The 25,591-nt window shown below is 42.6% G+C and overlaps 1 protein-coding gene across 3 annotated transcripts in view; it reads left to right on the top strand.

Moving 5' to 3' along the window:
- Positions 1-302: 302 nt before the first annotated feature.
- arhgap10 (Rho GTPase activating protein 10) overlaps positions 303-25,591 on the top strand; it is a 35,080-nt gene continuing 9,791 nt past the window's right edge. For 2 of the 3 annotated variants that reach the window (XM_057036522.1, XM_057036523.1), the window contains exons 1-20: positions 305-884; positions 10,081-10,176; positions 10,357-10,418; positions 11,511-11,582; positions 11,663-11,764; positions 12,775-12,885; positions 13,069-13,173; positions 13,482-13,611; positions 13,693-13,799; positions 13,912-14,006; positions 14,462-14,543; positions 14,813-14,855; positions 14,949-15,017; positions 15,288-15,362; positions 17,705-17,789; positions 18,964-19,022; positions 20,385-20,490; positions 21,519-21,678; positions 23,365-23,506; positions 25,423-25,585. In XM_057036522.1, coding sequence (XP_056892502.1) covers positions 731-884; positions 10,081-10,176; positions 10,357-10,418; positions 11,511-11,582; positions 11,663-11,764; positions 12,775-12,885; positions 13,069-13,173; positions 13,482-13,611; positions 13,693-13,799; positions 13,912-14,006; positions 14,462-14,543; positions 14,813-14,855; positions 14,949-15,017; positions 15,288-15,362; positions 17,705-17,789; positions 18,964-19,022; positions 20,385-20,490; positions 21,519-21,678; positions 23,365-23,506; positions 25,423-25,585 — 2,018 coding nt within the window. In that variant the 5' untranslated portion in view covers positions 305-730. Of the gene's footprint in view, positions 885-10,080; positions 10,177-10,356; positions 10,419-11,510; positions 11,583-11,662; positions 11,765-12,774; positions 12,886-13,068; positions 13,174-13,481; positions 13,612-13,692; positions 13,800-13,911; positions 14,007-14,461; positions 14,544-14,812; positions 14,856-14,948; positions 15,018-15,287; positions 15,363-17,704; positions 17,790-18,963; positions 19,023-20,384; positions 20,491-21,518; positions 21,679-23,364; positions 23,507-25,422; positions 25,586-25,591 lie in introns of all 3 variants that reach the window. The other variant, XM_057036521.1, reaches the window with a different exon arrangement.

The following is a 25,591-nucleotide window of genomic DNA, read 5'->3' on the forward strand; positions in this document are numbered from 1 at the left end:
CCCTTCTTTTAATTCGAACTTGCGGTGTTGTAAACTTAAACTGTATCTTAGCTGGTGGCTCACATGCAATTGTTCTTCAAAACATCCCAGATTCTCTATTTTCTATTGTCAGTATCCTTTTATGGCTCAGTGCATATGAAATAATATATTGTGCCCACCCGCCCACATAAACTATAAATTTGACTATTCCTTTCACCACTTCAAACCTATTTTTTCTTATACAATCTCACGACAACTAACCGCGACGCGAAAGCGGAAGTAATTTAAGGTGATTCATCTTGCATTGGCTGGAAGTTAGTAGAAGTTCGCTACGCGCACACAGATGTCAGCAGAGTTTTTCAATCTGTCACTTTGAGAGGTGGACTACGTTTGATGGGAGGCAAAAGAATGGATTCAGCACCTCTTAGGTTATAATTAATCTCGTGAAAAGGCTTCCGCTGAATACTTCACCCGCTGTCCTAGGCCTTATCACGTTTTAAGCTTTATACCTGTCAGTCGTTGCGTTTTTTGACAATTGTGGAACAACACCCATGCGTCCGTGTCTGAAGTTACCATGCTAACCTCTGTTAGCTTCTGCTACTTGACGTAGCCATGATCTCTCTGCCGGGTTTTAACATACCTGCAAAAACCGCACGATTTTAATTCTTACGGCGTTGTACTTTTTAGCTAGAAAGTAGACTTAAGTGTCACTTCGACCAGTTTCCCGTACGGCAGAACGAAGCTATCAGAAATGGGACTACACCCGCTGGAATTCAGTGAATGCTATCTGGACAGCCCCTGCTTCAGGGAGAAAATAAAGGCACACGAAGCAGAGCTGGACAAAACCAACAGATTTATCAAAGAACTGTACAAAGATGGCAAAAACCTCATCAATGCAACGAAGCGTAAGTGTGTTTTGCTTTAAGAAAAGTCCGAGTTTAGCCTTAAAAAGGCGCGTTTCTTTCTTGGGCATTGTGGGTGTGTTGCAAAGTGTATTAGAAAGGAATATTTGGATGCTAATGTTGAGAGAAACCACTTAAATGATGGTTCCTTTACATACCAATTCGTCATGTGTTATCGAACCCTCGTACTTTGGAGATCAATGCTTTGCATTAGGACTTTTTTTGCTTCCTCAGCCATTGCGTTGAGGCTGACATTTGAGAAATGTTAATCCCTGAGTTCTTGTGATAATCCCGTGCCCTATTTGCAGTCAGTCACACACCTCTGTTGGGTTTGAAATTATTGTTATCAGTGTGAACTCTAGTCCTGTGGGCAGGGCTCGTCTTAAGGTACTCAGTGCCTGCAGCGCATATAGTCATCAGAAAAGAACCTATGTCCTTGGCCTGCATGTCTGAAAACCACATGTAAGTGTTTTAAGTTGCCATCAAGTCCCCCCTCCTGTCTAAACTGTATTTATAGACCAAATCTAATGTATTACACTGCGGCTTTAGGCACGTTACAAAAAAAGACATTTATTTTCAGCAGCCATTTTGACATGAAACGTTCAGACAACTGCAGGTGTTACCAGTGATAATCATTGAACCCCTTTCTCTGCATGTCAGGGTACTGAAAAAGCTCCCATTCACTACATCAATCATAATTTCGATGTGGCTACATAAACCTGCCTTTGTTTGATGGCAAAATGGCAGCTGTGGAGGGGGGGCTTTTGCTCTGAGCTGTTTAATTACGTGGTTTCTGCTCATAAACCTTCACAGTTCCAGATTCCATCCTGTATATTGCCTGTAGGACATGCTGAATTCTTCAAAGTCCAAGACCAGTGAGATGTAGTCAAACTTGCATGGTGTTATGAGTCTAAAAGTGCTTCTACTTGCACATCAAGTTTTTGGAAACTGTTTAATATTCACCAATTAATTAGAGGCACATCCTGAGACAATCCAGGTGTTTTTATAACTAAGAAATGAGATGTGTTCAAGATGATTGATGTATGTTAATTTGGAATGTTCCACCAATTTGTAGTTCTGTTGCAACGTATTGCTGGCTTCAATGAGCTGGAGCACCGCTGTAGAAGATGATGCATCAGCTTGACTCCAGGGTTTCATTTCTGCAGAATCTTCTGCTCCTGGAGGGAGTGCAGGTCACTGTCGACTCCCAATAAGCACGCGGAAAGAGCAGGTGCTTTGTAATTTAATGGAAAGTAAACACTTGAATTGCACTCCAGAGTTCACGAGGTACGTTTACATTTTTCAAGTGAAGCAGGAGCGGTATTTTAGTGCCTCCTGCCTCAAGGTCACACAACCGCTGACGCTAAGTGAGCGATTTTACTCATGCAAGTCATTCGTCATGCGTTTGTTGTCTTGATGAAGTCAAATCACCCAATTGGTGTGATTCTTTTTCATGCTGTTATATACATCACAGCGCTCCTGGTGAGTTTATCTCCCCAGGAATTCAAGGCTTTTAGAAAACTGTGGTCACATGTACCATTTTAGCCGCAATGTTCACATCTGTGCTATTTCATGGCTTTTTGGCACTATCATGTGATCTGTTTAATCTTTCCATCTGTTTAGTATCTGTTTATCTGTTTACTTTCTTAAGGCGTGAAACACAGATAACAGTTGTAGGAGCTAAATCACCCGGTTCACTAACAATCACAGCTTTGTTATTTTCTCACTGTGGGGCCCAGATGAGTTGGTGTCTTCCTGATGGTGTAGATTGTGACACATTCGATGTGTGTCATACCGTGGCTCGGCACTGTTGATGTTATATTGATAAGAACGTGACGCTTATCTTGGAATAGGTAAATCCCTATTTTGATAATGGGGCTACTATAAGAATTAAATCAACAATGATGAATATTGAGGTGGAGATATGACTGAGGTGTAGAATTTCCATTGGTTGATAGCTTCAGATCGCTGCTAAAGAAAGTTTTAGTGCCCTGGGTGGCTGTATCGGAATGAAAACCTGTTCTCTCTCCCACACGTTTTGGCATTTATATCTTGCTCAACTGGACTAAGGTGGCCAAAAATACTTCCAAAAATCTCTAACAGCAAGTATTGATATAAGTCACAGTTCTTCTCCCTGCTGATGTCGAATTTTCCCATTAGTAGGCCTTCTGATCCATGTCTTGATCCAGAAGTGAAACAAGCCGATGTGAACATTCTCAGAAAGGTACTTTTTGGAATGTTTGGACTACGTTCTATAATGGCATCGTTGATGTAAGTACTGATGGCAGTGTTTATAGCCTTACCTTTAAACCCGCATTTTCATCGTTGTGTCACCGTATCAACCTCCAAACGAGTCTGTTTGAGAAGAACCGGCACACTTTTTAAAATAAGTGTCATAAAGTGAAAGGCTAGCTTTGCCTTTGGCAGCTTTATCAGTGCTTTCCTTTCACATCCTTGCACGAGTTCTTACTGATTAATCAGGAGGACAAACGTGTCATGGGTCCACTCAGCATTTCCTGCCTCGACCTTTCATCAAAGACAGAGCTGATAAATCTTTTCCTGAGCTCAGATGTCATCCCTTTAAAAGGTGATGGTCAGATTAATGACAGAACAGAAAGAATTACTCACACTGATGCCTGGTGTAGTTTAGATTATTTTTCCTCTGCAGCTGTTTGATGGCTGCTTCATGGGACTTTTTGGCCCCTCGTTGACTCCTCGCACTCGCACAACTGGGAGGATGTGTCGCCATGGAAAGACCTTGGTTGTGAGAGGAAACTTAATTGCAGAACGCTGGGCCAAAGAGCCGTGACATGGAAGTGCCCAGGAGAGGAGGGCCGTACAGATGTTTGCTTCTGTTTCCGAGGGTTTCCTCCACAGGAACCGTGTCCTGTCTGCACCCTCTAAACCACCCTTATCTGTTGTCTTTTGTAAACCTGGGAGCAGAAGATAAAATCATCTATGTGCAGGATGTGAGATCCCATCAACTGATTCATCAGTTTCATTGTGAGGCTCTAATACGAAGCGTGAGGTTTTACAGAGTTGCAATTGGCTTAATCAGCTTCATTTCCTCAGCTGGACTTCCTCATGTTGAATTGACCAGTTGGCTTATGAAGAAAAGTGGTTTCCTTGATTTTCACTTCTGCTTTGAAGCCCCCTTCGTGTGAACGCGGAGGACTTTGTATTTTTTTGGCAGATGATTTTAGCCTACCCGCCACAGTGTGTCTTGGCTCACTCCTGTTCTCCCCATAATCACATTATTGATGCTGCCAAAGGCCCACATCCCAATCTTTCATTAAAATTGCATTAGCGTGAGACGTGAAGTCATGTGGGAGAAACCCTTAATCATCCGAAGGAAGAACAAGGTCTGACACACAATGATACTGTGTTGTTCGCCATTTTTGTGGCTGTGAGGTCCCACCTTACCCCCTTACCCTATGGGGTTATTCCCAGGATCAGAAATCCAATAGATTTGTTGGGATGGAGGGGTGGGCAGGCAAAGATGGGAGGTGAGCGGAGACCATGGAAAAGATGGGAGGGTTGAGCGCAACAGGAAGGACTGTGGAAAGGCACGCCGTGTAAACACCGGCTGCTCTTTCAGGGCCTAGATGAGGAGAGCTGCGACCCGAGCGGCATATCTGATGAGACTGTCGGAACGATAACAAACAGCACTCCAACGGACGCCAGAGAATACACCGAGGACATCTTCAGCTGCTGAACTTTGACATATACCTACGTCCACTGCTTCATTTTATGGAAAATGTTACATTTCCTGCTTAAATACCCACATCAAGCTGGGGTTTTGTGTCCGAATGGTGAGAAAGGTCATTGCAGTGATAACAGGAAATGTGTTAACATCATACTGTAGGTGAGATTCACTTCACACAAAAAAAAGACATCAGCTCAGTTACGTGGAAATCATGCAGTTTATACCACAATTACCATGGTAACCAGTGTTTTTAAAATAACAACACAAAGCCTGAGGCTTTATGTGCTGATCTTAAAAATAAAGGTTCCTCTTTTGGACCTGAGGAATGTGCTTAGTCTAATTGTCAGAGTCCATCAGGAGAGCTGGTCTGATTAATATCTGACTGTCTCTGCAGAAATGTCTCATTATTGTTTAAAAAAAACAAACTTATATTTACCCCGAATCCATGTGTCCCTGCCCTCCCCGCCATGTCACATGGGGGGGGGGGGATGCCGCTGTTTACATCTTATTTTTGTGTTTTCACAAAAAGATTCCCCTATCGTTGTCACACAGAGGGACACGGTGGGATCTGCTAGACTCGTGTGGTCCACTCGTATGGGGTCTCTGGCTTTCTGCAGAGAAACTGTCCAAGTTTGACAGTTCCCAGGTTTGTTCCGAAATGCCTTTCTTTAAAAGGCAAAAAGCCTTTGCCTCGAACTCTGGTGTGCCCTAGAGTGTGTAAGGTATTTGTATCTCGTGACGGTTCTTTCCTCGAGGACCACGGCTATCATTTCAATCTGTTATGCAGACCTCTCATCTAACAGCTTTGTTTATTGTTCCACTGATTATATCCAGTTGATCTATGCTGCGTTAACCTGGACTTGACGGTACACAGAGACACAAACGAAGCTGCCGATTCCTCCCTCGTCGAAGGTCCCCTCACACCACTTTAATACCAGAGTTGCGTGTAACTGGCTAACGTTCATTCTTCCCATCTTACGTAATGAAGTCCACCCAGCTTGGTCTCATATATTCTCTATGAACTGTCCACCCTTCACATGCGGACACAGTCCAACATGACTACAGTCTGTGATCAGATGGCTCGAATTTGTGCATTACGTTCCCATATGGCTCTAATAGAAGCAATGCAAATTTACCCACTGACGTCACTTCTTGGCGCTACTGGCCAAATTTTTAAAAATGTGCGAATTGGTACAAGACTCCCTCAGATGGATGTTGATTCAACGGCAGTAATGCGAAAGAAACCCTGTTAATTCTCTGAGTAATCTGTGAAGATTTTCCATTGGGAGCACCATCAGTGACCCTGGATGCTGTCATGGGCTTAAATCAGACAATAAAGCGTGCTGGGATTCAGGAGAGGCACGTTAAGGTTCAGTGTAATGTTGTGAAAGCATGTTTTAACTACCAGGGAACAGGCTGAAGTTTCCACTCTACATTCGTGCGTGTTTTTGGATAATCTGAGAACTGTTGCTGGCCAAAAATGTCTCTTAAGTGGAAGCGATGCTTCAAAATAAAACATGTCTGTGTTGTCCTGATTATTATTGATAAACCACACAAAAGCACACCAATTCTCTCATTTGTTTGATTTAGAGCTGAGATTTTGATTGACAGGTCTGCTCCATGCTGATCGAGCTAAGCGGGGAAGCACAGATGGTGGAAAGTGAGCAGTTCAAAGGCTGGATTTAGGGTTCATCAGAAGACCAAACAAAGACTATCAAGTTTCAGGAATTACACAAAATGCTCCGTTTTCAGAATCACGTCACCAACCTTGGATATAGTGAAAACAGCTGGGGGCATACGATCAATCTGTGTGTGAGGCTGTAATTGACACTTCAAAGACTTGGAGGGAGTCTGGCTGGGCGAAAAAAGACCAGGGCTGTGTCCGAAACCACCCCCTATACCCTACATAGTGCACTCAATCGTGTGGACGCCATTTTGAAATAGTGTCCAAATTCTTAGTGAGCATCGCGAGTGCACTCAATGTATCCCACAATGCACTGCAAAAAGTAGTGTACAACCGATGCACCCGAACTCGGTAATATATCCCATCAGCCTTTACGGTATCACGTGGTAATCTGTCGATGGCGGGTAAACGAGCAGTAATGACGTACAAATGTATGTAATATTATGTTATTATTATTATATGCTATTTGTTTCACATATCTTACTAGAGCGTAAATTTCTTTCACTTTAGTGGAACATTGCTGCCTCCATTTTAAATATGTTTTTTGCCTTTATTTATTTATACGCGACTATAAGCATCTTATTAGATTAACATCACTGGAAATGTCACCGGACACTAATTATTTGAGATAATAAGGAAGTGTTATGTTATTGTTATTGACATTAATATTTTAATCTATTATTATTATTATTATTATATAAAGATTATAATAGGGTAAAATATTGCATTTTCAAAGAAACGATCGCTGAATGTGTTTGGGTATGTTTTGGATGGGTTAAAATAATTAAATGGACCTGGCCACTTTTCCCGGGGAACGATTCGTTATTATTATGCGACAACATTACGTCATTTTACGTGTGCCGTAGTGTCCGTAGTGTCCGCAAGCTAATTTTGAATTGAGTGCGCTACGTAGTTCACTCAATCCCCCATGTAGTGAGTAGTGAATAGGGAACGAGTGTGTGGTTTCGGACACAGCCCAGGTAATGTTACTGTAAGCTAAAGGAGCTCTAGAGATGCTAATTATATCATTGGGCTTGTCACTCCAAGTCTAGTCATCTTGATTACCTGTAGATTTTACTAATATTTAATCAATTCTATTTAAAACAAGAATCCCCAAGACTGTCTTTTTTTGGTAAAATCATGTCCTTATTTTAATTTGGGTTGGATTCTATTGAGATGGGCCTTCCAGCTGAGGGCCGCGGGTTCTAGTCTTATTACACTGTCTGCTCAATGGTTCAGCAGAACCCAACCAGCGGTGAAATCTGATGATGGCGGTACGGTCAACACAATAGGCCTGCATCCTTTCATCAGCGCATAGATAACACTAATCACTTTAAACCTCGTTGAAATATGAAATATTAAATCCAATTTGGTCTTTAGTTCTTGCTCCCTTCCTGCTTACTGGCCTAATGCGTTTAGAGGGTTTCTTATAGGCCGTGCCATTTTAGGATTGTTTGTGCCATCTGGGGTCATACAGGCCACAAATGAAGGCCTGCCGCCCACAACAGTGTGACCAAGGGTGCATGGCATGGAATTGCACATCCTGGTTGGGAATTCGAGCCGCCTCTGTGGTTTAGCTTTTACATACGCTTCAAAAATTGTCCAGTGTTTGCTTCCAAAATAAAGACCTGACGTGCCTATATTTGGCATGTCTTTATTTTGAAAATAACACCCTCAACTTCGACCTACCTGTAAATAGTCCCATATGGCAGGTCACTGAGTTTTGTTTATACCAGTTCCTATGAAAGTCACCTCTGTGACAGAAGCATTTTGGGCAAAATGTCACAACTGTGAACAAATGAAGAACCCTGCAAGCATTATTAATATCATTTTTTCCCACTAACAGTTGCCTCACATCCAGATGTTACAGTAGATTTCTCACTTGGGCAATGTCCTCTGTTTGTTGACACTGCCTATGTCGTATCTATGGAAAGGACGAGCGTTGACCTGCGCCAGCCTTGATTAATGATCAGGTCTGGGCTGTGTCTTGTGGACGTTCAGGAGCCAAGAAAGGAACTGTGATGAGACATAAACAAAGCCCTCGTCCTTTTGATTTGCTGGATGTGTTCGGAGGAGATTAGCCTATTTTACGTGTCATAAAAACCATTCCTTGACATTACATCCTTTTTGAACGCCTTTAAAAAAAAAAAAAAAAAAAAAACATTACATCACCTTCAAAAAAAAAAAAAAAAAAAGCCATTTCCCTTTACATGCTATATAAAGACCTCGTCAAAGAACAAACAATTGGCAATACTCGCCCATTGTCCGGTCTGGATCCCTTTGCTTCCCCTATTTGATAAATGACACAAGGAAGGGTTGGATTTGCACGTTTTCTGGTGTCGTGAAGGTTTGCGATGGAGTTGAAGGAGTTTGTGCAAGACTCGGGGAGATGGTTCCGAACAGCTTTCACATGTTTGGGCTCGGAGCCACACTGCAGATTTAATCCATAACATCTGCACACGCTGTTTAGGGAAGAGCTGGATGTAAATTAACAAGACAGAACACTTTATGAGAATAAATGAAAGCTTGTGTGGATTCCAGGGTCCATCTTTTTAAAGTGTTTAAACACATGCACCTCTTAAAGGTCGTTTTGCATTGACTAATTAGCAAAATGATGAGTTCCTCCACTGACCCTATAAGCAGCAATAATCAGTTGCAGGTTGCATTAATTCAGTCATAATCGCTGCAGGGAAAAGGCTCTCCCTTCCAGATTCCACCCTTAAATCCAGTTAGGGACCCTTGTTTTCCAGTAAGACAGCATAAACAATAACGATGCGTCTTACAAAGCCCTACTTTGTTTTTAGTCTCACACGTTTTCACCTAATTTGACCATATTTTCTTAAACCGTAACCTGCCTTCCAAACAGCATTGGAAGTGTTTTCAGATGCTTTGTAGTGTGAGAACTGTGTTGTTTTCCAGTGAATTGTTCCCTGTGGGGTCCACGCCATCTGCCAGATACAGTGACAGCACTGCTCAGTGTGCAGCTCATAGCTCCGGTCCTAAAATATCCTCGCCACATTCTGTCATGCTTCCCTCGGGGAGCGCCACGGGTCAGGGAATCTCTTCCCTGTTTGGCTTGTTGTGTTTATTGATGTGCATGGGTGGAGTGATGGGACATCATTTGGAATGGTTTTAATATTTCTGTGTGGAGGAGTAGGAAGTATATTTAGGCCTATTTCTTTTTTTTACTATATCATCAACCTGCAGTTTGAAGGTATAAACTGAAGATGTGTGTATTTAGATACATTTTTCTGTTATTTATAGGGCTATGTGGGCTAAACTGATGATTATTCATAGTAAGCTAATCATCTAGAATGAGCATAAATAATCCAGTACACCTTAATTTTATTGTTATGAAATATCAGACTCCCACTGGGTGATATTCTCCTTCACTTTCAGTATCAACCAGGATGTGAACGCTCATAACGTGTGTTTACAGTCATGCTGTAGCATTTATCTTGATATCATTGAGTAGGAATTGGTGTGGGAAGCAAATATTTGCTCAAAGCATCACACTCTCTCTTCTTTATAAATATAACCTGCTTGGACTATTTAACTAGGTTTTTGTCTTCATAAGCAGTCACCTGTGGCTTGCACACAGCGGTTAGATGAAGGAAACAGGATGTTTGTGGTGCAGATAACCAAGTGAAATGCATTAGACTGGCTTTTTGTGGGGAATTGTGATGAAATACTTTACATTTTACTTTAAATTTTCACCTGTTAAAAATGTGTGGACCTCTTTAGAACATGGGAGCAAGCAGTATTGACATTTTGAACATCCTGTCTCCATCCTGTCTGCTTTGTTTCAGAGCTTGGAATGGCACAGCGAAAGTTTGCCCAGTGTCTCGGCGAGTTTCAGTTTGAGTACATCGGTGACGCAAAGACGGATGACGAGAAATGTATTGGTAAGTGTGGTTTCCAACTAGTAGGCATTCATCACCATGGAAACAGCCACTTTAAGATGTTGTTTCTGGGTCTCCAATTACCAGAAAAGCAAAAGTGGGTTTTGTCTGCACTGGTCTGTACTGGAGGTTGGTTTAAGTGCATGTGTGAGAATTACAGATTCCTCGTCTTTTTACTCCTAGATGAGTCTTTGCAAGAGTTCTCCTCATTCCTCAGGAACCTAGAAGATCAAAGGGAGCTGATGGTGAGAACAGCCAGTTAGAACCTGCCTCAAAGCCCTGAAAAATGCCTTTGGGTGTGCATGCGTGTCTCTTGTTGACCGTCCATCTGTCTATGTCTATGAATGGGGTGGTGCGTGCACTTGCAGATTACACCTCCACCTTTTCTTTCCCAATGCCTGACCGCCATTTACCAGAGCTCCAGACGCTTGTAATCTCATTATCTTCAAGGAACCTGTAGGCAGCACGGACCAGGTCCCTCAGGGTGGATGTGTGTGTTGTTAATGCTTAGACCGGTTTCCTGTTGTCCCTCAGGAACACGGTCACAGCGTTGGCCTGGGAGTGGCTAGAGAGGACATGTCCACATCATTACACATAAGCCTTAAATACCAGCAAGGCACATAAGCCGCTACCAGCAACAAGATCCGCAGAAAGTCCGTTATACCTCGCCACCATAAAAGTCGATTCTGACTCAGGCAGTGATGTTGAAGTCACTCGGTTATAAAGCACAATAATACCTCCTGACATGAAGGCTCGGCTAAAACAATTACTGACTGAGATCGTGAATCATTAAATCTTACACTAGGGTAGCCTTCTAAGCTGTTTTGTTTAAACCAAGCCTCTTCTCCTGATGGGCTTGTAGCTTTAAATGCAGTGAACAAACCTGTTTGAGGTTAGGGAGTGTAACTATCATCACTACCTGACTGTGATGGCTGGTGTAGTGCCAGACTGGGACCAAACTGGTAAACAGGAGCCAGATGACATCACTGTGCAAAGTCAGAGAAGCAAAAGTAGGACGGTCATGCAGGTACAGACATGCCTGCAGCCAGCAGAGCCGAAATGCAGGTGGAATGTGGAAGACCTTATTCATACACATTAGACGAAGCAACACGGGGAAAATTATGCTTTTGTAACAGCAGCCTTTCAGTGTATCTCGCTCAGCCATGCATCAATCACCCAACCGCATCCCCAAAAGCCAAGTGAAGTCCTGCCGCACTGCTCTGGAGTCAGCAAACACAAAAGAGTGGAAAATGTGCTGTGTCTTGTGAAATCTTCATGGTGTTTGCCAGTGAGCGGGGCCGTTAATGAAGGTTCTGTCATGGGTCCTTTCTGTCTAGATGAGAAACATCACCGAGACCTTGATGAAACCCCTGGAGAAGTTCAGGAAAGAGCATCTTGGTACCATAAGGGTAATGTATTCTCAGTTCTCAATAGATTGATTCGTTACAGATAGTGTGGTATTCATATTTTCCCTTTTGACCTTCTTAAGGCGGAGAAAAAGCATTATGAGAAGGAAACGGAGAAGTACTACAGCTCCCTTGAAAAGCTTCTGAATTTGTCTGCAAAGAAAAAAGAGCCACATCTTCAGGAGGTATTTATCCAATGCTGAACTTTCCAGAGCTGCGACATGCAGAGTAGCGACCCATAATGACCATAAAGCTGAGAGACAATGGCATTTTGTTTAGTTTGAGAATCCTTTTTTACTGCAAAGCCTGTTGGACCGTGTGAGTTTCCACTGACGTGCCTGCAACAACGCTTTTCCTGGCTTGTTTGGAAAGGAAATGTGCACTCACTTGTACTCCTCAAACCAAGGTCAACCCTGGTTGCCTCACTGCAAACTCAAGGAACAAATCTATGATAAAGCAACAGAAGATGAGCATCTTAAATAACAGAGAATCCAGCAGCCGCGGGGGAAACAACGGCTTCTTGCCTTTATAATGCCACGTAGCCATTTAAGGCCAGCCCATATTGTATAAAACTACCAGTGGATATTTGAAGCTGTTGACATTCTGACTGCAGGCTGCTCTGAACTCAACAGACATTTTGATGAATTCGCTGCCACAGCAGGTTTCAGCATCATCGCCAATTCAATTGTGAAGTCAAAGAATTACAACAGAAAACGCAAAAACGGATGAAAACGTATTTGTTGCTGGTAGGCAAAGCTGTCGGCCATTATCCTGGTCTGAGATGTCAAAATAGTCCAACTAAAAAAAGGTGAATACATATCTGCACCTGCGAGTCCTGTACATGCACCAAACCCTTTTACATCAACCACCACTTACATCATGATGCTTACCTTGTGAAAGATGATGCATTTCTTCTGTATGATTTGTACGTCAATGTATGCAGATCTGTAAGCACCCCCGGGTGATAGATTCTGCCTCCCTTGGAAGATCACATACTCACATATGCCTCTAACTTGCCCGTTAATGTAATATTACACCTGTTTTTTCTGTTTATACATGTTTTGCTGTCATCAAACCAAATGTATGGTGCATCCTGTGTCATATGTACATAGTATGCTCCGGTTCCGAGCAGATAGACTTGTAAGAATAGCAGAAAGATGATCTCTCGCTATGTGTGTGTCCTTTGTCTTCCAAGGCTGACAGCCAAGTGGAAACCATGAGGATGCACTTCCAGGAGGAGTCGCTGGATTATGTGTGCAAACTGCAGGAGATCCAAGAGAGAAAGAAGTTTGAATGTGTGGAGCCTGTGAGTCACACTGCTGTCCCGGATCCTCTTTGACACATTAAAATAGTATCTGTTGCATGATTGCCTGTGTTTAAGTAGAGGCGCCATTGTTGTGAAATTCTTTTCCATTGTCTGACTATTCAGATTAAGATATTATTTATGGTTTTTTATGCCGATTGTTTTTTTTGTTTGTTGTTTTTTCAGATGCTGGCCTTCTTTCAGACAGTCTTCACCTTTTATCACCAGGGTTTTGAGCTTGCCAAGGACTTTGAACATTATAAAAGAGCCCTGCAGATAAATATTCAGAATGTAAGAAATAGCTTGACTTTATTACTGAGACTAAAATAGAAGCTTTTGCGTTGCAGCACGGGAGACCGTGGCTGCTGCGGGTCCACGTTTAACATGTCATGCCAGACGTTCAATCGCCGCGGCTCTTTTGCTGTGGTTGGATCTGTTCTGCAGCATTACAGTCTTATCTCTAAGAGATTAGAATGGATTTCAAAGGGGGAGCCCGTCATTTTTGATCTGCAGCGACTCCTCACGAGGACTGTTTCTACTCAACCAAGGAGTACCAGTAAGTGACTCTCAAGCGTTTGTTTGCTTCCTCTCCCTCCCAGACAAGAAGTCGATTTGAGGCCACGCGGTCGGAGGTGCACGAGTTGATGAAGAGGATCAAGGAGGCACCTCAGGAGTACAGACAGACCAGCCCCATCAGCTGCGAGGGCTACCTCTATGTGCAAGAAAAACGTAAGAACACCGTCCTGCAAGCGTCCTACTCCTGTGGATAGTTCCAGGACCGTGTGTCACCTGTGTGCTTGGTCTCTGTAGGGCCACCTCCCTTTGGTTCAAGCTGGGTGAAACGTTACTGTACATTTGTCAAAGAGCAGAAGATCCTGCACATGGTGACCTTCGACCACCGATCTGGAGGGAAGCTTGTGAGTTGCTGCAGAATGCATCAGACTCAGATGTCATATTGCCGCTTTTCCAGCTTTGCAGAACAGTAATATAAATGTAATGACCGATTGTTATTGTTCCTTTTTCTTCCAGGGCGAGACAGAGTCCGTCACGCTGAAGTCCTGCGTGCGCAAAACCACCGACGTGCTGGACAGAAGGTTCTGCTTGGACCTGGACATAACAGACCGGTACATCTTCGCTGACGCAGTTTCTCCATCACAGTGCTGCAGACACAAGAGCAGCATGATTTTTTTATTTTTTTTTACTTTTATTTTTTTGCTCTCACTTAACTGCAACTCTCCACTATTTTAATAAATATTTCATTTTACCTCGCAGCATAGCGCTCTGCAGATTTAGTGTGAAAATTCCAGCCCACACATCCATTTGGATTAGGATGAGTAAAGTGATTCAATCTGTTCTTCCATGACTAAAGATGTAGTAGACTAGTAAACCAGCTGGAATGACTAATAAGGCTCGTATTTGTATTCACTATAAATACCAGTGTGCATACGTGTTTGTGCTTTTGGGTGCGTTTTAAACAGTTCTTGCATTTGTTTTATGTTGATACTAACTTGCCTCACGATGTGTTATGTGAAAGTCTGTTACGCTGATGGTTTTTTTTTATTATTATTCTTGTTTTAAGGCCAGGCACGGTGCTAACAGTACAGGCTCTGTCGGAGGATGACCACAAGTTCTGGATGCAGGCCATGGGGGGGAAGGAACCTGTAAGTTGGTCGTGTTCAATATGACGTCATTTAAAATGTCTATAAAAGTGTTTATATTGCCCAATGAAATGTTGCATGTATTATTTTTAGTCAGAAAAGAAATTAAGGATTCTATTTAAACTGTGCTTGCTTAAATATCCACTCCTTTTTTAAGTTATTGTGATAAAATATATTTCTGGAGTAGTTCTGCTATATGAGTTCTATATAATTCTTGGCTGAATATGTTTCATTTATATTTCACTTTTATTTCCTCTCTCTTTGATCTATAGATTGGTCACTATCTTGGGAGGACTTACTCCAAAGAAAGAGGAAGTGAGTATTCCAGCTGTCCAGCACCACAGAATATGAAGTACTTTAACGGCTGCAGTGTTTCACTCTACATTTGTTGTTTCGTTTCACCAACAGTTGATGCTCAGCTGGATGATGTGGGATTGAGTTTTGTGAAGAATTCCATCATTGCCATTGAAAAGAGAGGTAAATATAAAACGTCACTATTTAAAATTTACATCAAGAAAACCAATTCATTCAGTTTAACACAAGATTGGTTTCCCAGTAACTTGGGTGCAATGCCACATTTTAACACGAGGAGGCAGCCTTGTTCCAATATTAAAACTAACGATGACAAACAGAAACTGCAGCTTATATTGCCGATAATTCACAAACCTTCATCTTTTGTTTGTTCACATATACATATTTCTCCCATTTAAAAAGTAACATTTGAAAACATCCTTAATTTCAATCCAGGTATCAATGACCAAGGCTTGTACAGAGTTGTTGGAGTAAGCTCCAAGGTCCAGAAGCTTCTCAATTTAATGATTGGTAAGTAAAACATTTTACGTATTATTTCTGCTTCAACAATCTGTTTTTGTAGGACTTATTTATGCAATACATTTAAGTATTTGTTATGGTTGCACTTCAGTAATTGTTTTAATATGTCTGGTTGATAGTGTGATGGTCTGTCCTACATTTTCACAAATCCAGTCTGTGTAATGTGGATCTTAGTGTTTGAACACATACATCAGCCACATTTCCTTCGTGTATCTCAGTCCTTCAGCCTCTGTCCCTTCCTTTACTCCCTGCATGCTGCTTCCTGCTTCCCCAGCAGAATCACAGTGACTTTCAGCACTGTGTTCAGAATGACAACAAAGTCGGGCAGCCACGACCATCACTTCCTCTGCAAAGCCTTCTTCCCCGCCTGCTGTTGACTTCATTAACTCTGTGCTGCAGCCTTCGGAATCTTTCTGTCAAGATTGAAATAAGCAGCACAACCATTTTTCATCAGACCTACCATTTCAAATGCTATTCTCAGTGAGGGTGAATTATTTGAATACCCAATTCCCTGAGTGCTTTCAACAAGATTTTCTTTATTTCTGCAGAACTGACTCGTTCTTATGCCAGATCCACATTAGTACTACTTCTACACCGTCCGTCACATTCACAAATACTTCCTGCATACAACAGAGTGAGTGAGTGAGTGGGTGATGCCGGCTTTAAACCCTGAAGAAAGTCTTCGGATCCTCCCACTCTTCCTCCTTTTCATGTCACCCACTACCATGGCAAAAGTCCAGCTAGAGAGAACTGAACGATTGGATTTAAGTCTCCCTTCATGTGACAGTGCAAACAGAGAGAGCAGCACCTATTGACTGTCAGGTAACAACAAACACAGAGGAGCTTATAAAAATGAGCTGCATTCTCTTGCACGATACCAGGCAGGGACTGTTGTGGTCTTAGTTTGATGCTCAGCATCTAATTTATTTTGTTGGAATTAAGAAATCTGACCACTTACTAGGTTGGATTCTTCCACCTTAATGGCACAGTTCACATCTTAACCCTTCAGTGGAATTTCTTGGACGAGCAAATGAGGAGAGAAGACTCAAGACTCGTCTTTGGATCTGCACCGCTCTCATTAACTGTGCCAATAATAAAATCGGCTAGTTAAAAGAGGATTAAACGCAAGCATGCATTCAGTGTTTTAGTGGCCATTGGCTCTCAGTACACAGAAGAGGCAACCATGGACTCCTCATTTTCCATTTCAAAATAAAAATTAAATGTGGGCGGTGGTGGCTCAGTCTGTTGGGAACTGAACTGAGACGCGGAGGGTTTTTGGTTCGAGCACCAAGGCAGGCAAAACATGGAAGGGGTTCTGGTAGGGGAATGTGCCAGAGCACTGACGAGGTACCCTTGAGCAAGGTACCATACCCACAATTGCTCATATAGAGCCCTGCGATGAGCTGGCGACTCATCCAGGGGTGGACCCTGCCTTCACCTATTGTGTACCCTCTCTGTGACCCCGAAAAGGGATAAAGTGGTTCAGGAGAAGAGATGGGAATAAAATTAAACAATTGAAGTCACTGAAGTTCACTTTGAACTGATTTTCATATTTACTCAGCGCATTTGTCCATCAACACCCAGCAGGATATAATCATCAGTCCTCTGGTTGCTAATATTCATTGTGCAGTTTTACTCGACAGGCCCGGTATTAAATCATGAGGAACTACTTGAACTGGCTCCTTTACTGCTTTTTTGCAGTCTTTCATGTGAGTGTAGAGAGCCTGTCCAGACATCACAATCGCTCAACTCAAACAATCTCACAAAGGCACAGCCTTGTCTACACACACACACCCCCACACACAAGCAGCAGCTTTCAGAAATTGATAATGGACGGAGCATTCTGAGGGCCGAGCGAGCACCATGTTACACAGCCAACAGTGTCGCAGTGCTTAGTGACCGCATAAGACATCAAAATAAAGACATATTAACCCTCCTTCAAACACCAAGCTGAACTCGACGCGTCGCACTCTCACACGTTCTTCATTTCTTCTGAGGTTATTTAAGGTGCGACCCCAGGATTTTCAGCACAACAGCTTGGCATCCCTGCAGAGATGATGAAGTAGTGAGGAACTAATTAAACGGGTAATGAATAAAAAACCAGCAGACTTTTGCCCCCCCTCCCCCCCTCCCTCCCCAGGGACTAGACCTAACCCACAAGGCTGGTGGCACCGTTTTTATTCCCACATGGTTAATTACAAGTAACATATTTATATTGTATATTTGAGCTTTCTAGTCTAACCACAAATTGCAATTTGGTTGTCTTGAGTTAATTAAAGTTTAGACCAGAAGAGTTTTCTATTGAGAAAATCTGTCTGTTGTGATTCATTCAGATGAGAGGGCCAATGAAGTGGATCTGTCTGCCAGTGACGACTGGGACATAAAGACGATAACCAGCTCGCTGAAGCTGTATTTGAGGTAAGCATAAAGTCCAACCATCAGCAACCGTCAGCGGAAATGATGCAGATTGTGAGAATGAGGAATTGTTGCGGTGGATTTATGTTACTATGTTTAATTCTTTTAGATCTTCATTTTCCACCTTTAAAACCACAGAGAAGAATAATAGACTTTTGAATGTAGAGTCTATTGACAGCTTTTCTAAATTGCTCTAATTTTAATTATCCAAAGTGTATTGGAATACTTAACCTCTTTATGAGGTCCCGTGCCATGTTTGCCTGTTCCACATTTCACCAACCGCGTCCAGGTTGAGGAACGGTGCGGGTGACATTTAAGGATTAAAGATCAGGTGGCGTTGCAAGAAGCTAAGACAAATTAATTTAAATGCCAGGTTGATTCTGTAAACCTGGGCTGTTAGCAGCGAATTGACTTGGCCTCTGCTTTATTTGAATGAAAGAAAAGTATTTATGCTTTTAAGAATTTGGATTTTCCCTAATTTCTGTACAGCCCCAGTTAAAATAACCCTAATAGCTGGTAATTATATGCTTTAGAGGAATAGCTGGGCTAACCTTTCATGGACCATTAAAATGATCGCTTCGTGTTACTTGATTTAAAATAGCTGGTTTTTAACGGTTAACTTGGACACTGATCTGGATCCAGATTTTGAGTCTGAATCTGGATTCCCATCTTAATCCAGATACATGTGACGATCAAGCACCGAATCCAAAATTTCCTGAGTTATACTGATTAATAACATACAGGCCGATCTGGATCCAAAGCGGAAATTTGCCGAGTTCATAACTGAGCCAAAGTCAGAATCTGTGCTCTCACACCGGTAACACCTTAACAACGTTAAAGTTGCATGTTATGCTATCTTGAAAAGTCTTGACTTGTCATTTACTTTGTGTCTGGTCTGTTGGAGTAATGCCGGGTCACTCTCCTGTTTCCTCTGAGGCTAAGTACCTTTGGCCACTATCCAGCTGCAATGTGCAAGTACCTTCAGACGAACTTGGTTATCTCGACGCGTGGGCCATTTGATTCCATCCCCGGGCCTAGCCTCATTAATCACGGCTGTGTGCAGGCCCTATAAAACAGTGCCCCAGCTATTTCTGTCCCTCCTCCCTCACTCCAGCTCTCCATTCTCCACCCCACCTCCCCCATCCTTCTCTTTTCCTCTCACTATCTTTTGTTAAAGGAGCCTTCCCGAGCCGCTGATGACCTATGGACTTTACAAAGAGTTTATTAGCCCTGCAAGTAAGTTCGACCTCCGCTTACTCACCACCAGACCATAAGAAAACAATAGCGCATTACACGTGTTCTCTCCGTCCGAGCGGAGTCCAGCTCGTTCTTTTTCACCGAGTTATTGAAAAAAGAAAAGTCAAGTGAGCAGCAGTTAAATTACTTTTTGCAAACCTCCTGCAAACTTTTTACTAATCTATTAAAGGTCCAGTGTGTTGGATAGAGGGAAGTGTATCAATATATGGAACTTGTTAAATATTTGCATTGCCTTTAGAATAAGCTGACAGCTATTATAAATGTCTTCTTAAAGTGCATTTCTGCACGTATTTTTCTGCTTCCTACTGTAGATTATAACACAGTGGACCTTTAAGTAGGTTTCAACGCTGTTTATTTATTTATTGATTCTGAAGGACACTCTTGTTTGTGTATTACATGCTAATGAGACACAATATGCTCGGTATTGATTTGACACAGGGCTTCCCTCTGGTCATGTGAAGGTGTTATTGAAGTCCAGTAAAAGGCCTTTCTAAAAGAAGAATTGGTCCGAGCTATCAAAATGCACATTTGTTGGTATTGAAAGTTTAAGCAGCCAGTACATCCATTAAAGTGAGTTACATGATTAAAAGGCTGCATGCATTCAGATAGTCAATGAGAGTTTCAGCCCCCAGATGATTCGTTTTGGCCAACTGATTATCATTTATTTATGAAATGTTTTCAAAGCAGGCCAAACTTGAATCTTATTACAACTGCTATAATTAGATCAGGTTGATGTTTTTATCAGGGGCTCGCAATGCCCCCATAATAAGGAAAAAAATGGAATTAGTGCAGATTTTTTTTCCCCTTTCTGACAGATGACAGCATCCATAAGAAGCTTTTTTCCATGTTTTAATCCCTGTCGTTCCCATGGAAATGATATTTTGTGTGTCTGTGTTTTTGCGTGGGCAGTCAGATGCCCATGTGTGAGGAAATGTTTAAGAGATGATCTTGGGGGTTTTAACACAACCCTTTTATCCGGTAGTGACAGTAGCGTAAAGCTATCTCTCTCACCAGCATGGGGGCCCCACCTGCCAAATTCTAGGTGGCTTCAGACCAGCTATGATGCATCACGTCTTTTTTCACCCTATTGCTGCTGGAATATGTGATTCTCCAAACCTATAGACTCGAAAGTGTGTCCTTCTAGGCATTTGCTTTGGTTTTGTGTGTTGTTGGGTTGTTTTTTTTTATTATTATTTTAAAGATTCAGTTGAACTGTTTATTACGTTTGCTACTCTTGGTCGTCCTTCAGTTCCCGCCACCTTGGCCATGTGCCACTGGAGGAGCAAAGAAGGCTTTTTGTGGTTTAATCTGAGTTCCTGCCTTGTTTTGCTTCTTTAACAGAGGGCGAAAGTCCAGACTCTCGCATCCAAGCCGTCCACTGCCTGGTGCACAAACTACCGGAGAGGAATCGACAAGTCCTCGGGCTGCTTATGAAGCATCTGGCCAAGTGTGTATTCATAGTTCCTTTGGTCATAGTTCATGCAGCCCCCTCCACTCCCCTCTCTGACTCTCTTAGCTCTCTACTTTTCCATGTCTGTCTCCTCATTCTCACTCCACATGCTTTTTCTCTCCATCTCCCTCACTCCCACTCTTTTCACTCCCCCTTCCCTGCTGTCACTCCATCTCTTCCGTCTACTTAGTGGCTGCTGGGTAGGAAAACCGAGGCTGCTAGAATGAACATTTTAATGCCTTTTCTAAGGTCATCTGCATTTATTTAAATGTGTAGTCCAACGTTTCTGTTGGGAACTTAAACAGATTCAGAAATTACTTTTCTTGTCGACTCTTTACACTCCTGGCTGGAGTGCTTTTGTGCATCGTTCCATTCGTAAGATTAGATAAGAAAGAAAGATTTAAGGAATAATATTAGCCAACATTACAAGGTTTTACCTCAGCAAGCAACTAAATATGAGCAAATTGAAGATAAGTAAATAATCCCTTTTCCCTCAGGCAGTGAAAGTCTGGTGGATCTTATTTCATAGAAACCCTCTGCAGAATCAGGCTCTGGTAAAAAGGCAACCCTATTGAAATTGAATTTGGATTATCCAGCGTGAAATTCTCCAGACTGGAGAGACTTGAATATTTTTCTGAAGTTGGCGTGTTTGCATGTCCTGCAGGGGAAGGAAGCAAAGCCAGAATTTCACACTGCTATCTGAAATGGTTTCAGAGATGTTATAAATGTGAGTTGTCACCAATGTTTTTGTCTTCAAAGGCATCCTTTGAAGCTATTTGAACTGTCTCGCTGCAGATGCAGTGCACATTATCATATTAGGAGTGTGAAATCTCTTCACCTGTCCGTACGGGTTTCTCATCAACTCCACATTGGGTTTTTTTTTGCTTTTTTGACCTCCTAAAGCAAAATCTAATCTATCAAGTTTCTCATGAGCTGGACAGCAAAGGAATTTGGAAACAATGTGACTTTTTTAAGAGAGGGGAGAAGATTAATCGAGTAAAATGCGACCTTTTTATCCTCTCCAGTGTGGCAGCTCACAGTAAAAACAATCTGATGACTGTGGCCAACTTGGGCGTGGTGTTTGGTCCCACATTAATGAGGCCACAGGAGGAGACGGTTGCTGCCATCATGGACCTGAAGTTCCAGAACATTGTGGTGGAGATCCTCATCGAGCATCACCAAAAGGTGAGGCCTTCCACTGACGTGCACTTCGCATCAGCAGAAGGAAAATGAACGTCTTCTGCTGCGATTTCTCTGCTTCACCAGAACATTAGAGCAATTTAGTTTGGTTCTGATGCTTTTCTCTTCGTTAAGGAACCACACACATGTTTAATGCTTTAATAAAGTGCATAATTCTTTAATTATAATTTGGGAGTGGCAGTTGGTAAACTTAGAGATTAGAGAAGCAAACAAAAGGTCAACAAATGGGAGGTAATTGTCACCTCGTCCTTGTACGTATATTCAATGTACATGTGAACATACTGTATAAAGGCATGTACGTTACAAACAAACATCTTATCTAATTAGGCCTTTGGTGTCTGTTTACATGTCTGTATTTTTGCTTGTTGTATTTAATGAGCAGTAATATTGGTGTCATACGATTTCGATGTTTTCTCTTGATATGAAAGACATAATTTCATTTTGGCCAACAGGGGGAGCTCTAAGAGCTCATACAACAGTGGCTTATTTGCCTGTAGGTTTTATTATCATAAAACACGTGATAACTTATTTTATTCCATATTGTCTGTTCATATTTTTATTTTTTTCCTTTTGCATGAATCTGTCGTTTCTCAGAGTTTATTCCTAATCAGCATGTCAAAGAGATGGCAGCATTACCTTCCAGGGGTTAAAATAAACCAGAAAATCCTTTTTTTTTTCCTTTTTTTTTTTGCCTACTGATGCTAACAATCTTTGAACTAGTCTTTCAAGGAATACACAGGTGTGCTGCACACCAACCTGGCACGCAAAGTTACTTCAGTGAGGCGCTGCTCCCTGAAACTCACACCATAAGGAATGTAGCGTTAGAATGCAGCAAGAGCATTTTGGAAAGTACAGCATGTTAGAGCAGGGGAAAAGTGTAGCCGACAGACAGGCATTACCTTCCCTCACAGCTCAGTCCCTCTCCAGACTGTTGATACCTCCAGATATCAACAGTAGACCCTGTTTTACATTCACCTCCATCTGCAGAGAGAAGGAGGCTGCAGAAACTCTCAGCCATATCAGATTTCTCACTTTTTCTATCCAAACTTTCTCTCTCATGGCCCCTCCTCTGTGTCTGCCGCTCCCCCTTCACACTGTTTCTCACTTTTTCTGCCACTTTTCCTCTTCCTCTCTCTCTCTCTCTCCTCCCTCCCTCCACACTCTGTGATCCTTTTCTGAGGCTCTGCTGAGACTTCCTCCTCTCTCCTCCTCTGCAGCCCTATTCTCTTTCAAGTCTACATCTGAAGTTTATATGTAAACACGGCCCGGTGCAAACAGGCTCCACTAGTTGGCCAGCCCTCGTCAATCACACACTGGGATTTTATTTAACTTTTCGTTCTTTCAGAAAGGGTCATATTTACGAGGAGAGATGCGCCACCTTTCCGGGGCTCTCTGCTCTGCTCCCATTTATGTTGGTGCAACCCACAACTTTTCACATGGAGGTTTTAGGGTCCAAACAGGAAGCTGCTCAGCTCTCCCTGGGAGTGCATGCTGTGGTTGCCAATGGCCTTTCCCATTCATCTACCACTATATAAAGCTTTCCAAATCCTGTTTAATTAGCGAGGTCGATTAAGGACATGCTGTCGCTGCTGATCGGTTCTCTCCGACTACATTTACAGCCATTTTGTTTTCCTCTCTGTTTGGCACTAACGCTTCACGTTGCGCACTTAGATCTTTGCAGATGCTCCAGAGTCATGCCCCCTTTCACCTGCTGCCCCAGTATTCTCTGCCCCCACGAGACAGTCTAAGAAGCTGAGTCGACAAAACAGGCCCCTGGCTGTCTACAACCCACAAGCCCTCGACATTCAGACTGGTAAGAACTGCACCTGCGTGATTTTTCTGTAGATTCTAGCAAACCTTTAATGGTCGGCCTTTTTTTCCCCCTCCGTCACTTGTTTACTGGATAAGGGGTAATTTGTGTTGGTGAAATGGGCATTTTTTTGTGCAGTGTGCAAAAACGAATGCAGACATGCTAAATCAGAAATATGAAAGTTATCTTCCAGTTAGCTTATTATTATTGGAAGGGGAGATAGTGTTTTGTTCTAATATGAAAAATTGAATTCCAGTCATTGCGATAAATCTCATAACATCAGGCTCGGTTTCAGTGGAAACTGGACTTGTCTTGGTTGACATGCCACCTCTCATGCAAGACAGAACTCGGAGACAGAAGTCCAGCTGCTCTGGATTAAAGCACCAGGCTCTGGCCTGGATAAATAAGAGTAATGGCGATCACTTTTGCTTCAGGTGAACAGACCACCTGACCTGGTGACCCAAAAAAATCCAAGTTCCGAAAAGTGTCATCTCTGAACAGCTCCAATCCCTTCCATAATAGAAAGGAAATCCAAATCTGCTTACCAGCTTGCCTCCATTCAACTCCCGCGCTGGAGCTTTTACTTTGGGGTATTTTAATATCAGGAGAGATAATCCTTTATTTAACCTTTGTGTCGATTATATTAGTGCCACATAATGGGTTTTAAATCAAGTAATGTCCATAATTCTTGGACTGATGCAGAAAAATATGGGAAAAGAGAGGTTATCTTTGCCTGTGTGCACAGTCATCATATGTGTCATGTCGTCCTGGAGGTGTGATCTTGTATTAATGCCAAACCATCTTTATGAGGAGATGATCTAGGTTGTATATTGAGTACTAATTGCAGCAGAAATACGTCTGAACCAGTACTGATACATCCTCAAGGACAAAATTAGTGTGGGGGGACTCGTTAGCTAAGAATTGCTAACTCTGACATGCTCCTGCTACAGATGCCATCTTTATTGAGTCTTGTGCCCACTGACCCAGCTGCAGAAATACTCCTGTGTTCACCCTCTGGTCACAAACTGTCTAGTGTTTTGTGCTGAGCAGCCAGTGTGCAGTAAGTTTATTAGAACTTTTTCAATAAACCAGCTGTCTGCTGCAGCAAAGGCGATGTCATGAGAGCGGCGAGAGTGAACCAAGGCAGAAAGGTTGTGAGCCAGACGGCCAAACACCCAACCGAAGCTCTACGAAGCCACCCAGGGGAGCCGAGGTTGTCATTTGATATATGTTTTTATGAGAACAATATTGATTATGGCTGCTTTCCTTAAAGCAGAGGTGTCAGCAGTGTTGGCACAGGTTTAGCAGTGAGTGACAGGGAGGTTTCACTTTTAATCTGTCACCACAGTGGAAACAAATGTGACTTTTCCAGCAAGAGCAAGAAAAGTCCACAACAGAAACACAAGCCATAGTTTTTAGCTGAGTAAAATAGACATGGGTGTGCCTGTCGATGCCTGTTTCACCACATATTAAATCGGTTTTACATGATCGTTTAAGGCACCCACGCAGGTGTTCTGACTTATTGTGTCTGATTGGGCCGAATTCTCCAGACTGTGTGGGCATGGACAGACGGCGCATGATTGACATCTCCCTCACTTCCCCGCTGTGCCTGCGAGGTCGCGCTAAAACTTCGCCATCCTCGACTCTGGAAGTTTGCAGCACAATAGTTCCACCCAAATGAAACCCAAGCAACAGAACCTGTGCAGAGGCGTGTGTCCAGTGTCTGTCGTCCTGCTGTTCACTTTCTAATGTCTGAATATTGGTGGACTATATTGTAATAATTGGGGAGTATTTAAAACTTTAGTCAGAGGTTAATGGATTATTTTTTATGGGTACAGAAGCCAAGAAATGCTGCTTAAAAATGCCCTTTAAACTGGATACTTGGAAGTTGTTGTGATATTTGCCGCCTCTCTTTTAAGTGCCAGCAGTGGGGGACAGCTCCAGCATCACCACAGACGAGACGTTGACGGGCAGCAACGAGTCGGTATCCTCGCAGTCATCCTCCGCCTCGGCCTCGGAAACGCCCGCCGACGGCAGCGAACACACCCCACTGTGCACCAGCCTGAGCTCAGGCAGCAACAAGTTAGT

Source organism: Takifugu flavidus, chromosome 6, assembly GCF_003711565.1.
Source record: "Takifugu flavidus isolate HTHZ2018 chromosome 6, ASM371156v2, whole genome shotgun sequence".
NCBI lineage: Eukaryota > Metazoa > Chordata > Actinopteri > Tetraodontiformes > Tetraodontidae > Takifugu > Takifugu flavidus.